General features: G+C 34.2%; 2 protein-coding genes and 1 long non-coding RNA gene across 3 annotated transcripts; all 3 read left to right on the top strand.

Annotated features, from left to right (window-relative positions):
- The first annotated feature begins 2226 nt into the window (after window positions 1–2226).
- On the top strand, window positions 2227–6292 carry LOC128550804 (uncharacterized). The gene is made up of 3 exons (XR_008368469.1): window positions 2227–2271; window positions 2478–2636; window positions 3018–6292. It is a non-coding gene; the product is annotated as an uncharacterized LOC128550804 (long non-coding RNA).
- Window positions 6293–7907: 1615 nt separating this feature from the next.
- On the top strand, window positions 7908–9796 carry LOC128550761 (uncharacterized). Its single transcript, XM_053530494.1, has 2 exons — window positions 7908–8442; window positions 8951–9796. The coding sequence occupies exons 1-2, from the start codon at window positions 8070–8072 to the stop codon at window positions 9427–9429; spliced, it is 852 nt and encodes a 283-aa protein (XP_053386469.1). The 5' UTR covers window positions 7908–8069; the 3' UTR covers window positions 9430–9796.
- A 3624-nt stretch (window positions 9797–13420) lies between these two features.
- LOC128550702 (uncharacterized) lies at window positions 13421–14424 on the top strand. The gene has a single exon (XM_053530271.1). The coding sequence runs from the start codon at window positions 13649–13651 to the stop codon at window positions 14291–14293; it is 645 nt and encodes a 214-aa protein (XP_053386246.1). The 5' UTR covers window positions 13421–13648; the 3' UTR covers window positions 14294–14424.
- The last annotated feature ends 1376 nt before the right edge of the window (window positions 14425–15800 follow it).

Here is a 15800-nt window from a genome sequence, read left to right as displayed (position 1 = left end):
CGATATGAGAATGTTACACGAGAAAACAGACTTTGTACAAAATGCAATTTAAATGTAGTAGAAAACGAATTCCACTTTTTGTTGGTTTGCCCGAAGTATTACAAACTACGTCGCAAATATTTGAAACCATATTACTGTCGTTGGCCAACAGTACATAAGTTTGAAAATTTAATGTCTGCATCAAATACTCAGATATTGAACAATTTGTCTAAATTTTTGTATTTTGCATTTAAAGAACGAAGCAACAATGATTAATAGAATTTTTTAAGCTCATCATTTACATCATTTTACGTAGAACATTATCACTTTGTAAGCTGTGAATACGTAAATACTTTCTCTGTAAAACATTTTCACTCAGTAAGCTGTGAGTCATATGTTCTTACATTACATGATTGTTGTAATTGTATTGGCTATAAATGTGTATTTGTCATTTTATGCCAAATAAAGTATATGTTATGTTATGTTATGTTATGTTATGTTATGTTATGTTATGTTATGTTATGTTATGCTATGCTATGCTATGATATGCTATGCTATATGTTATGTTATGTTATGCTATGCTATGCTATGCTATGCTATGCTATATGTTATGTTATGCTATGTTATGCTATGTTATGTTATGCTATGCTATGCTATGCTATGCTATGCTATGCTATGCTATGCTATGCTATGCTATGTTTAAAGCATGATACAATCTCTAATTTTTTTATCTTTATACATAATACATACGTTCTGTGGCAATCAGTCTGATTTTCTAAACACAATATTTTTTGTTTTCTTTGTGATCACTATTAATTTTCATCTTTGATAATATTCTGCTAAGATATTTAACGAATCCTGTAATACATTTGCGCTTTTTGCAAATAGAATCATCGGCATATAACAACAAACATATTTTTTATCATACCAACATAAATATCTTCTATACCGTTATCAGTAAATGTTTGTTCTAAATAATTCAAATACATGCTAAAGAGAAAGAGCGATGCCGTACCCCTAAACTGCAGGAAAACGTATCGCTTACATTACTATAGCTTTTCATTCGTGATGTGATATTATTATACATAGATTTTATAACATTTAATATATTTCCTCTTACACCGTATTGCAATAATTTATACCATAAGACATCCCTAACAACTCAGTCGAAAGCCTTTTGAAAATCAACAAAAGCACAGTACAACTTATCCTAATTATTCTATCAGACCATTTAGAACAAAAATATTATCATTTGTGTCCATGTGTTTCCTACGTCCAGCCTGGGCTTCAACGTAGATGTAATAGTTTTCAGTCCGGCTATCAAGTTTCCCAACGTACTTAATTAATAACGTAATATCACGATAGTTGGCTGGATCATTTATAGCCGCAGCCTTAAAAATCTTCAACGCGTTAATACTAAATATTATGTATTCGCTAAGACAGACTAAACCCTGACTCCACTGTTCGGGGAAATAACCCTTGTTTAAACAACTATTGAACAACACATGGAAATAAATTAATTTATCAATTACGTATATGAATATTTATTATATACCTACAAAATTCTGTAAAAAATCGGCTTGTTTTTCACAATTAAATATGAACAGACAGACATAAATTCCGTATTGTACCTTTTAAATTCGTATTATACCTTCCGTATTGTATGCTGCCGGACTATTTTCATTAATATGCATGACCCGGCACATTTCTATAAATAGCGCACATAAAAACTTCACTAAGTTCCATTTAATATCGATAAACATTGAAGATTTCGTTCAAGAATAAAACAAGAATAAAAAAGGTAGAGGTATATAATATAAGGGTCATTATAACAGTAGCTACACTGTAAATGGAGAGTCATCTGTATTCAATTTTGGAACACAACGTGTTATACTCTGAACACCGATGTTTAGTACAAGTGTTCTGTGTACGATTGGAACGCTTGATTTGAACGCCAACATTCAATATTAGATCGTCTTCCAAGAAAAGTCCAGACATATTTTACTGTTTTGAGTTTTACTGAACTAGGAGAAAGTTATTTTACTGATATATTGTTAATTGAAGTTTCAGTGAATGCATAAAAATGAAATTACTATATAAAAACAATGACAGGAAATTTGATACGAACAGGGGCGCTCATTGCATATTCTAACCGAGAACGCCGGTGTTATGTCTAAAAATAGAATTTTTCAAGAAAGCGTCTATCAGTACCGTGAGTACGTCAGCAACAAGCGTCTCAATTTTGGCGGAAACAGGAAACTGGAAGGATAATCCGGAATGATTTGTTACGAAGTAATTTTTCTGCTATTTGCATACTTCTTAGCTTGAATACTCTATTCATAATTTATATTTAAGTTCCACCCGCTAGATCTAATAGATAGATATCCCATGTTAAATTCAAACAGGCAGCATTTATGTTGTTGTTGTTGTTGTTGTATTTTTCGTTGTATTGCAAATGCTGAACTAAGAAACATGAAATACTTTAACTTTTATTTTAGGTCACATCTTGAGCAGGTGCAATTGGCTGTATTCAAACAATGACACTGCCTGATAGCTCTAAATAAAGTGTATTTAGGTAGACAAATGCTGAAACAAAGTTTGATCGGAATAAGTCGGGCATATGTTATATAATCCAGACTCCTAAAGTGATCACTGAGGTTTGTTTGTTAAAGTTAGATGATATTTCTGTTCTGTTAAACAAACTAGTACCCTAGAATCATTGGACAATACTCTCATTAAGAGCTAGATCTAGTATGATTTTATGAACCTTTAGCTGGGACTTGAACCTGCTCTAATAAAACAGTGTTTGGCCTTTGGAAGTTGAATTACTGCTTTTCATGAATGAGGTGTATGATATTTTACCTCAGCATATATACCTAATTTTAACATTAAGCATCATTGCGCATTTAATAGGTTTATACAACATTCAAATATTCATCTCTGTACCTATTTTAAAACAGCAAATAGTTTTATTAATGCTCCAATGTTGAGAAATTTATATGCAGTTTATATAATGAAATCCATTTTTCTTTTGCCAGGCTGTTAAAGAACAGGACTTTGAGGTCATGTTGGAGGTAAAAGAAAAACACTCCTCCAAAATTAGTGAAATGACAAAGAGACAGCCTATTTAGTAGGAAATTGCACATGCCACTGGTGCAATAGGGAGAGTCCAGTGTTATTTGCAGTTCAGTTATTTGCAACAGTCTGTGTTTTCGACATCGAATAATCATTCTTAAGCAATGTCTTTAGGATTCTTGCAGGAATTTGTATATGAAGAACAGTATTCAAATGAAAGTTAAGAAAATCATTTTTTTTCTGTAAGAAGTATAGAACAGTATTTAAATAAATGAGTTACATGGTTAAGGTATTGGGAGGGTAATAAAATTAGCAGTCACCTGCAAATATTTCTTTCATCTGAAATATCATTTTGGTTTGTATTTTGCTGAAATCAAATGCAGCAGTTCAAGGTAGAGAATAGTTTTCAATAATGCTAATATCAATGAATGGCACCACTGGTCTCCTCTGAGCAGAAAGATTGACATTTTTCAAATAATATTACTGGGTTTTTCAAAATAGTATTTTTGGTACTGAGCAGGGACATATTTTACAAAATGGACTTATTGGTACTGAGCAAGTTGATTGAAATTCTCAAAATGTTACTATTAGTTCTGAGCAGACATATTGATATTTTCTAAATGCAGTTGGGATTGAGCAGGCTTTTAACATTTTTCAAATGAAATTGTATATATATATTATTGCATATTACAGTAATTTATAAATAAATGTGTACTTTCTTATGTTCTGAGCTGTATGCAAGAATAAAATAGTAGTATATTTTTTCTATATTATTGTATAAGTCTGTCAAGATTATGTCTAGTCGAAATGTTGGTTTTATGCCACTGATGAAAATAATTTTGTAACTAGTATTTCAACCTTACCTGATTTATTTGCTTTGGGAAAAAGTCATAGTCATGTGCCAGTGTCTTTTTGTTAAAACAATATCCTGAATTTTTCTTTCGTATCATTTTATCTTTGAAACTTGGATTATGACCATCGTCTATTTGCAGGAGTACAAAATTCTGTCAATATTTTTTCATTATGATAATTTTTTACACAGTTTCTAAATTTTTTAGGATAGTGAACCTTTTATAGGAAATTATGTTCAAAGCATGGTAGCTTGTTTGTCATGTACTATATTGACCCAAAGTGTTTGCTTCTTTTCACCCATTTGACGACAGGATGTGAAATCATTTTAGAGCAAAGCAGTAAGACAATTTTTTTTAACTCAATCAGTTCAGTCATGCGCTTCCATAAAACAGTTACAATATACACAAAAACAGACTGTGTTACAATGAATATACCAATTGAATTATTGATAGTAAGATATTTTGCAGCAGACTAATATCTTCACATGTTTTTATGACAGTTTTTTCAGGTATGTTTAAAATACAACAAAGAACAATATACATGTACATAAAAAGCTCATGCTTGTAAAATAGTCAGATTAAGTAGTTGCACATGATGTTGGTAGTTTTTCTTCAAAATGTTTTTAAATAAAGTTTTTTTTTCAGCAGTAAATGTTATTATGTATAACAAACATCCCTTAGAAAAACATGTCTCTTGTCCAGTGTTCAAAACTGAATGCAGTATGTTCAACTAATGTTCATATTCTTAACGTCCATGTCTTTGAGCATGTTCTAGGCGTTCAATATCTGTTGCATTGGAATTGAACACGTCCTGGGTGTTCACAGACTGTTCATTTACGGAACTGTAAGTGTTACCAATCTGAACACTAACATTAAATCAAAGTACTGAGAGGACTGATGGGGGACATCATGTGTTATTGACAGTCTAACAAAAACAGGCAAATTTTGTAACACTTTATGAAAGTTTGGAAAGAAAGTCGAAATATTCCACTATGTGAAAGTTTAATGGAACAGGATTTCCTTGAACTGACATTGAAAAAGAAACAACTAGGCTATGTTTTCTAATGTGCACAATGCTTATCAATTAAAAAAGTCAGGAATGTTTTTTGTTACAATTAAGCATCATTTTAGTAAGAAGTAGTCGTCATAAGTTAATACACACACACACCTGTAAAAATATTTTTTTATAGATCTACCTTTTTTCCATTCCAACTATTGCTAAAATTCAGTAACTGTTTTCTTAAAAACATACATGACATATGATGATACTATTTTTCATTTTGTTTGTTATGTTTGTTGATCTAAATAACATTGTCTGTTTCAGTTTTATGTTATTTGATATACACCTGTATTTCAAACTATGAATATCATAATATAAGAAATACATCAAACACTATGAAAACCGTGATTCGTTGCTTCGAAAGAAGTCCATAATAAATAGATCCTAATTTTCCCATTTTTTGCGCAAACTCCTGTAGAACGAGTGCTTTATGCCTTTAGTCACCATTTTTCACTACTAAAATACATTCTGCATGAAATGAGACGGTTTTCATGTTCGTACACACCACGTGGCAAATTTTGCAGATCGAAACCGGAAGTAGGTGTTTACTGCGCGGACGAAAGCTAATGTGCGCCATTTTTAGAGTAGCAGACCACAACTGACTGGCATTTCATTAGGAACTACATAACCCCCTATTTTCTTTTCATTTTTTTTCGTTAATTTGTCATAGAACTTTCATGAAAAATAGGTGTAGGAAAAAGTGATGTTCTCTAAAGATACGTATAGACGACCTGAAGTTGTCGTTTTCTATATGAAACAAAGAAGGATTTGACTTAATGACCTTTAACCTATACAGTTAGGTTCGAGTAAATTAGGATACGAAACGCCCGTGGAAAAAAAATTCTGGTGGTTCTGCCTTCGAATATCACCATCAGAAACCAATTGCACCCTCAGATAGATGAAATACATTAATCTGGTAACATAAAAGTACATCTGCAGGGATAATTACCAAGAAAAAGAGGCCAAAATATAACGGGCACCTGCGGCAAGTTAACATCGCGGAATGGCGGATTACCTCCCGTAGCAAAAATTACTCGGTGTGAACAATGATAAAATACGTATATGTACGTATATGTACGCGCAATTATAACAGTATTTAGCGCACTCTTTATGTTAAACGATAATTTTCCTGCAGATAAGTACCAGTTTGATCAGCGTATATGGCGTTTTTTGATAGAAAAATCTGGGAATGAATTTTTTCTTCGGTCGTTTTTCAAGGATTTCCCGAACATTATATGTTAAACAGGTCATATACGTAATGTTCTGATCTTTATACTAAAGAATCAGGCACATGTTCCGTTTGGGAAATGCCAAATACTTTCCCAGAATAAGCGCGTTTCTATTGGCCCTATAATGAGGTCGGATTTCTGGAAAGAGTAAAAAAATATCTCCCCTGATTTGCGGTGGTGTGGTGGTTGCTATTGAAATTACAGCATGCCCGCAATATTCTAATGCCATAACTTTTGACAACATCTCCATGGATACAAACCCTCCCTAGATGACATGTATATTCAGGATGCTTGCATATCCACCTCGACGCACTCTTTGCGAAATTTGCTATATCGACGGTTTCTTTGCGTCCGAACGGGCTATTCTTTGCTATAAACAGTGCCCAGGTTGGTATGGGAGGCGAAATATCGAGCTGCCATCCATGATAATAGGTATGCTGCCCAAAAATAAGTAGAGCACGGAACATTAGAATGTCTTTTCTATGTTTTGTAGTGTTTACTTTTAATTATCAGCGATTTTGCTCGCAAACTCAATGAAATTTGTTGATGGTGTACTGACATGGAACACTAGCCCGACTTTTTCCACAATCTTCAACTAGTTTTTGCTTTGATATCATACATATCAAGCGCACTATTTGTATTCATTTATTAATATTCTTCCAAATAATAAAGACAAATAGGCCGAAATGTAAATGGATTTTTTCAAAACCCCTTACTTTCGGTTTTGTCGGAGCACCGGCGGTCTCTCTGCATACCAGTTTTTTTTTTTGTTTTTTGTTTTTTTGTTGTTGTTTTTTTTTTATGCACAGGCAGGCTCTCCGCATTACGCACAGAGAGGCTCTATGTTAATGACTATCTGGAAACATTATAGCTGAATTAATTTGGTGTATATATCTGACATTTTATAACTGCCAACCTGTTTATAGCAAAGAATCGCCTGTGTCGACGCAAGAAACCGCCGATATAGCATATTTCGCAAAGAGTCCGCCGATATGGATATGCACCGTGCAATTGTGTATTAAATTCTAGTAACTATTTGAAATTCAATTCATTTTATGCAACTTGTGTAGACAATACATTTTGATTAACGGTTTACAGCTGATTTCGAGATCAAAATATATAATTATGCATAATATACAATCACATATATGGACGGTCCGACCAAATACATAAATATGCCAGCTTTAAAATGTTCTTAAGGTGGAATGCGCCCCAAATTTTTTTTTCCGAATTTCGTCCTGAAATTTATACTGTAAAAAATTCAGGATATATGTGATTGAGTACCGATTTTATTTTGATGCCTTTTTGTTCGAGGTTTTTCCTATTGTGTCACAAACATGGCCCCTGACGTCGCTTTTCGTGCAACGCCCAGCTCCGAGTGCTCACGGCATTTTTCCTTTCCTGCGCTCTGAATGTCACATAAATGAAAAATACAAAATAGCTGTCACTTTGCATGCAGAAAATGCCACTCGATGGTATAAAATTTAGCGAAAAAAGATTGACGCTTAAGACGTCAGAGGCGAAATGGTCACGTCAAAACGGAAAAACTCGCATCGAGTTTTGCTGCAAATTTTGCCTTAAAATCCAATTTGTGAAAAATTGGCTCGATAAAAAAACGTATAACTTTGGTATGTTGTTTAACGGTATTTGTACTTTTAGCTGACACAAAGATAATTAGGGGTCACCGACTTACATTTTTCAATATTTGACAATGTTTTACCCCTACCCCCATTAAGAAATGACACGCTAAATCTTGTTTTATCTGACAAATTAATCTAAAAACATCCGCGAAACTGCATATGTCGTCATTTTCTCCATCTTACGTCATTTGACGTCAAATTTCCTTCACACGTAAACATTTAACGGATTGATAAAATGGATCCACATGGAAGTATTGAGAGACATAAGGGGAGATTTGTTAAGAAAGTGTTGAAGAAAAAGTCAGATTTTTTAAAAGCAAGTAATAAACTGAAACATTCATGTGATTACGGACATGTTCCGGAAAGAAGATTAATTGTAGATATGAAATATTTTGGCGAGATATTTGATAAAGGGTGTAAATCATGTAAACGACATTTCTTATTCAAGGATATCATCGCAGAAAACATTTATGGACTTTGTTCTTTAGTGAAATTTAAGTGTTCAAAATGTCAACAGGAAACTACAATTTCTACATCGAGGGCTTCCGGAGAAACTGATAAGACTTTGACAAAATCTCCGTACTCAGTTAATCTGAAAGCTGCAATCGGTGAGAGTTTTATAACATCTTTTCTAATATTTATGACTTCATTAATAGTTTATTGACCTATCATTTGTACATCTTTGTAATTGTACTTCCTGTCTCATCCAAAGGCTCTGATAGTTGTACTACTTTGAATCGTATGGATATAAAGGAAACCCTGACTTACCATGAAGTAAACCCTAAATAACCAATAATGACACACTGACCAGGATTCGCACCGAGAGAAGGAAATGTGGAAATTACGGTCAAATTCCGCTGACAGGATATAAATCCGCAACCTTCGATTTAGGAGTCAGAAGCTCTATCTCTACACCACTGTGCCTCCCAAAATGTTTTAGATTTTTGTGTAGGAGGTTTTAGTTAAATTCGTGATTTTTGGAGCAAATTTGATTATGTAAAACAAATGAAATTAAGAAAATTAAAAAGAGTATTTATTGAAATTGACAGTTCCCGATCTTTCCGTAGGTACACAAAGAGAACGTTAATTCACAATTATTGTAATTAATTTGAACAGGGATGATCCACGCTGGTATAGGAGAAACACACATGAATGGCTTTCTTGTGACATTAGGGATACCACCAATACACCATAAAACATTGAAAAAACATGAACGGAAAGTTGGAAAAGTTATGGAGGAAAATGCACGAGATTCATGTGCCCGTGCGTGCGAAGAGGAAAAGGCGGCATGTATGTTACCAGCGACTGTCACAGAACGAGGTGATGGCGATAACATAAGAGACACGTTTCTGCATGAACCAAATACTGATCGGGTTGCAGCAGACGACAAAGAGATCTACGCAGCAGATGACACCGACACTGATCAAATAACTTTTGATGAGGCAATGGCTATGTTAGAAGAATATGGTAATAAATCATTATTATCTCTGTTATATGAGACGAATGTCTACGAATTGCCTACACTAGCCCCTAGACTGACAGTTAACATGTTTCCTACATTTTCTCCTTTTTATTTTTCTAATTCCATTTCATAGAGACAAGAGCCAGTCTATGTTAGATATTCACAATGATGTTGAAATTTCAGACTATGATATTAGACATGTGATATAGACTGGCTCTGTCCAATTCACTCAATCATAAAAAGTGTAAAAAGGTACATCATAGTCTAGGAGCTAGTGTACGATTTGCCTACACCGTCTCATTTCATGCAGAATGTATTCTAGTACTGAAAAGTGTGATTAAAGCACTCATTCTACACGACTTTGCGCAAACATTGGGAAAACTAGGATTTATTTATTATGGACTTCTTTCGACTACATCGAGGAAGCACATTTTTGACCGAATTACTGACCTTATTCCTAATATACCAGATGCTATGCAAATGCTTAAGCTTAAAAAATGTGTTAAGGAGGTAGGTTACCTTGTTACAAGGGTAAATTCAAATTAGTTGAACCGCAACGTCTTTTTGTAGTCCGTGTTATATAAAGTTTTAATTGCTAAATTCTCAGTTTCGTTTGTCTCTGTTCCTTCAAGTTCAGTTTTTATCCAGGTTTGAAGAACATGACCCTCCAAAGGTATTTCATATGGAAAGAAGAAGGAAAATACGGATATTTAACACTTTTCAGTGTATTTTAGTTTCATTGATATCCGTGGAAGTCAGCATAATCTATATTTTTACTAGTATGCACGTTAGCTTTCTAATATAAGCTTAAAATGTATATGTCGCGGGGCTCGTGTTTCCATGGTAACGCATTTTCTCTCATTTTTAGACAGCTGTGTATAAAAATAGGGGTTTTCGACGGCTTCAGTGCCATTCTGTTAATGAACAACATGGAATATTTGGGTAATATCATTAGCAAAATACCAAGCACTATACATGGTACCCTATTTTTCTTAAAGTTTAAAGTAACCATGACAACAGAGATGTTTAAAATGGCTTATATCTTGCTTTTGTCGTAATTTCTTATAAAATAATATTGATAAGATTATCTTTCGAGTTGATGTAGCTTTAAAACATATATTTCTAACGTAAGTTATATTTTCGTGTTATCTGCATTTATTCAAACACATTTCTAAGCTTAGAATACTTACAGCAGTACCCCTCGTCTGGCATTGTTCATGGAAAAATCGTTCAGCATGCTACTGTTATTCTCATGGATATTGATGAAATGAAAATAAAAAGCCGAAGCTGTGTTTCTTAAATAGACTAGTGTCAACGCTTTTGAATTTTACCTTTAGATACATAGGTCACGGGCTTCGTTTCCATGGTAACATCATTTCAATTCAAGAAACCACAATTTTCTACTGAAATTTGAACAATTTTAGATCTTAGTTTTAGTATATAGGTAACAAATTATCAACGGAACCTGAAAAATAGGTATTACAAATCAAACTGCTAGATTTTTTATTTGAAAATGGCCGTAACAAGTAACCTCTCACCTAACTATATCCAAATAACATTGGTTACCATCATCCATTTTCGTACATTCCGCTAACATTTCAATGTAACTACATAACAGAAGCAAAATATTGATTATTATTCAGAGCAAAAGACTCATAAAAATATTTCAGCAAATAATGGTTATTTGAAAATAGTTTGAATAAAGAAAATGCACAGAATTACGTACTTTCAAGATAAAAGCTATTAATTTTGCGCGGTAACTGACACGTAACGTCATGACATCAATGACGTCATTTTAAGGCAACATTGTTTTGAAGCGTTTCTGCGGCAATTTATTCATTATTTCTGCATTATTAAACCATAAAGCATCAGATCAAAGACACGTTCATGATTTGTTTTCAGAAGAATGAATATACAAACACATTTAGTTTGTCGTAAACGTCGTCGTAAATCGTCACGTTAGCTTCCGGTTAGACATGCGCACATACAAATATGAAGGTAACCTACCTCCTTAAAACTGTCTTTCATTTGAAAACACGCAAAGAATATTTTAACTTAAAGCATCACCGAAATCAATATATCAGCTATATGGTTATCGACCACGTGCTATAATCACGTGCACTAGTTAAGCGAGTTATAGCGCGTACGTGCGGGAACTTCCCTGTCTCCTGTTTATCCCTTGCCCTTCTGAATTTCTTAAATGGATCGGTCTTTCATTCAATTTGGGCAGTACCATTTATTATTTGAAGGGGTGTTCACTGAAATTTACGCACTAAATAGCGAACAGTGCAGGTCATGATCAGACTGCACTGGGCCCGGTTGTTCGAAACTTTAACCGACTGTTAAACTAACCATCGGTTAAATTTTGATTCAAAATACTAGACTTGGTGGGACACACTAGTGTGATGTTTTGATTTTATTGTAAAGATTTTCCAGTGTTCAAAATTCCTACATCATACATCTGTTTTTCAAAGTCTTCTGAAATGCCGAAAAAGAGCCCTAAAAATTAATCAACCGTTAGCTTAATTGCCTGTTAAAGTTTCGAACAACTGGGCCCTGGTCGCAAAGGTAGAATAACTTGCCGCCAGCAAGCTTTGGTTAAACATCTGTTTCGACAAACGGGATAATGATTTAATAATTAGATTAAAATGTTTTCTTAAGATATAATCAGAATGTGCAGGATAAAACGAAATTTTCATCTATCTTTCTTTTAGACAGAGCTAGCGCATCAAATGAGATTCAGACTACAGACCAAGCAGAGGGACAGTCATCCTCTCACATCTCTGCATTAAACGAAGATAACATCACAAAATAGGTAGAAATGGAGACTTTGCAGAAAGGTATTATCATACAGTGTTTATTCAAGGTTTTTGCGCTGATCTTTATTTTATTAGAAGCACTTTAATTGAGGAGTTTAGCTATAATTTCTGGTTACATTTGTACAATATTGCATATCAACAAGACTGCATGAAAAAGGAAGAAAAACAGAAAGAAACATAATTTCTATAATTTCTTCATGACTGATGTCTCCAAGAAGAAACAGCAAATCTATTAGTATATACCCTTTCTTATTATCGTAATTCTATATTACTAGTTTATGGTTTTTTATCCTGTATTAATTTTGTTACAGACCAAGTTGAAGTTGTTGTTAGTCAGACGCAGCATGGTCAAAACGTGGCCGCGGAATGAACAGTTTATCAGGTTAGTACAAGAACGATTATCAAGATGAATGAATTGATAAATTATTCCACTTTAATGTATCATTGAAGTTTGTGTATCATTATATTTCCCTGACAATGCACTGATGGAAAAATCAAGGTTGCTGATACGCTTGAACTTCAACTTTCAATGCAGTACCTTCCTTTTTAGCTCCACTAGCCTATTCGGAGAATAGAGGGGCTATTCTACTCGCCCCGGAGTCGGTGTCGTCGTCGGCGTCGGCGTGACCTTTCTTGGTTAAAGTTTTACAGTAACCGTCGTAAATGTTGCTTATATCTTACTGTAACTTCTGTAAACATTGTACAGTATACAAACAATGTATGTGTAGGGGCTGAGTCCATTATACACCAGGTCAAGGTCACCAAGGTGTTATACCTAGGTTATTTTTAAGGTTAAAGTTTTTCGGCAACCTTTGTATTTCTGTTTTATCTTTGTTGATATTGCTTATATCTTACTTTAACTTCACATAAACATTGTCCAGTATACAAACAAAGTATGTGTAGGGGCTGAGCCCATTATACCTAAGGTCAAGGTCACCAAGGTGTTTCACTTACTTTATTTCTAAGGTTAAAGTTTTTCGGCAACCTTTGTTTTTCTGTCATATCTTTGTTAATATTACTTATATCTTACTGTAACTTTACATATATATTGTCCAGCATACAAACAAAGTATGTGTAGGGGCTGAACCATTATACCCAAGGTCAAGGTCACAAATTTGTTATACTTGGAATTATTTTGATGTTGATTTTTTTCTGAAAGCTTCGTTTAAAGACATATCTTTGGTATTTTAAAAGGTAATGACTTGAAATTAGAAATATTTCTTTTTAATCATCATCTGCGTATTGTTTATTTTGTCCCTTGTAAGATTTGTAAGATAGAACACACTTTTTTCTCGCCTACTTTTAACCATTTAAGTGACTGAGGAATTCACTCTTCGACAGGTTGGGGACATGTTATAGGAGTGAAGACTAAAAAGTGTTTGAACTATTCTACACGAGTCAAGAACTGCGCAAAGTGTAACTTGAACAGCAAAACGGGGAAAAAGGTACAGCAGCATGAGTGTCGTAAAAACTGGACAGGAAGTGCTAAAAGTATGGAACCGGATATCGTAACGAGTCTGCACGAAAAAGCTAATGGATTCTGGTATGAAATTTGTAGGTGTAATTGGTGACGAAGATGCGTCAGCTATAAAACACATACGAGAGAAAGTGAATCCAAATATCAAGAAATTTTCAGATTTCGGACATATAAAAAGAAATTTGAGACGGAAACTTGAGACACTACAAAAAGAAAATAAAACTCTCACCAGGAAAGTTACAGACAGCTTCCTAAAAAACTTCTCATATGCTGTCAAACAAAACAGAACAGGGACAGAGGATGACATGAGCAAGTCTATAATGGAAATAGTATCCCATATGTATGGAAATCACAGTATGTGTGGTCATTGGTGTTCCATCACGACTGGCAAAAATGAAAAACATGCTAATTTACCTAAAGGCAAAGATCTGACTGACCAATCATTGAGACTCAAAATGGAGAATTTGTTGGCGCCTTTTATTTCTAACCCGGGAAAACTCATGACATCTGGTACAACCCAGTCAAATGAATCACTGAATAATGTTGCTTGGAGCAAAGCTCCTAAAATACGAAACTACAATGCCAGCGAAAGTTTTGACATTCGGTGTTCGGCTGGAGTCGCGCAGTTTAATGATGGAATTGGATATGTGAACAAAGTTATAGAAAATTCAGGTCTTTCTCCACAAAAAAATTCTTGGTAAATATACTTGTTCAAAAGACAGACAGAGGGATTATTTTAAATCTTATAAAACCGAAAAAAAAGTCAAGCAAAGACGTTACGAATTGAAGAAGAAAAGATTATTTGTGAATACCTCTTCCGAAATTAAGGAAGGCACAACATATGCATCAGAGTGCACATTCGAAACGGAAGATATCGATACTGTAAGAATCCCGGATGCCACAGACTTTTGCCAAGCAAACGAAAATGCAGGAAACATTGGCGGAAATTTCATATTTTACGACATTGAAACTACGTCACTAGGGAACGAAGCTGAAATTGTGCAACTTTCTGCGATGTCCAGGAACGGCACAAAATTCAACCAGTATGTCGTTCCCGACGGGTACATCACTAAACAAGCGTCGGCAGTTACCGGAATTACGATTTCTGTAATAAACGGTAAAAAGGTTTTATACAAAGAAGGAAAACCGCTCCCCGGGCGCACCATTTGTGATGTGTTGAAAAGTTTTATTGAATGGATTCGGTTGTTGGATGAAAAACATAACATTTTAGTTGCCCATAATGGAAAACAATTCGACATGAGAATCTTGGTAAAAAGTTGTATTAAAGCCGGATGTCTGGACGAGCTATCTGAACAGATTTATGGATTTGTTGACACTTTACCACTGTTTAGATCTATAACAGAAAAGGGAGTTTCAGCATCGCTAGTAAATATATATCAGAGGGAGTTCGGCTGTAAATACAACGCACATGACTCATGTGAAGATACGCAAGCACTTATGCATTTGTTCTGTCACAAAAATCTCGAACAAAGAGAATCATCTTCTTTCATAAAATTTGATCATGCTTTGAAATATTTAAAAAATGTAAGTGTTGTTAAAAGAAATCGCAACCAAATTGAGCGTAAACTCTGTGTGGAGAACAACATAATTTCCAAGTATTTAGCAAGGAAAATAGCTGTCACCGGACTTTCCTATGATCATTTACAGCTAGCATTTGCAAGGGACTGTGTGAATGGCTTGTGGTATGTATTAGGAGAAAAGGTTAACGGTAAAGCGAGAGTAACCGAAGACAACTATTATTCGAGCTTTGAATCTGCATTTTGAAAACATCAATAGGAAATAAATAGTGGGTAATACAAAACATATATTGTGTCAAAAGTGTTTGCCTTTCACCATTAATGGTATCTGCAGTTCAGATCGACTGTATCGTGAAAATTTCTAATAATAAAAACATATTGTTTTTAACTAAACGATGTATAACTCATTGCAGAGTTGGAGCGGTCTTCTGCGCATGCCCGAAAGTGATCATCAATTGTAGCGCACGGCAAAAATATGCATATTTTTGCATGTCCGCACGCATTTAGTGTATAATAAGCATAAAATACTGACTAAAGGTTAGGGTTAGTATCACCATGGTTACAAAATATATACATTTAAGATATTTTTCGCTCAAATTTAGTTAATCCGGTATATACCGGAGTCTGTAGTTTATACCGGTGCTCCAAGTCTGCATTGAGTCACAGTCTT

This window comes from Mercenaria mercenaria, chromosome 18, assembly GCF_021730395.1.
Source record: "Mercenaria mercenaria strain notata chromosome 18, MADL_Memer_1, whole genome shotgun sequence".
Lineage (NCBI taxonomy): Eukaryota > Metazoa > Mollusca > Bivalvia > Venerida > Veneridae > Mercenaria > Mercenaria mercenaria.
Note: the sequence above shows the minus strand (reverse complement) of the source record. Positions and strands in the feature narration are given on the sequence as shown.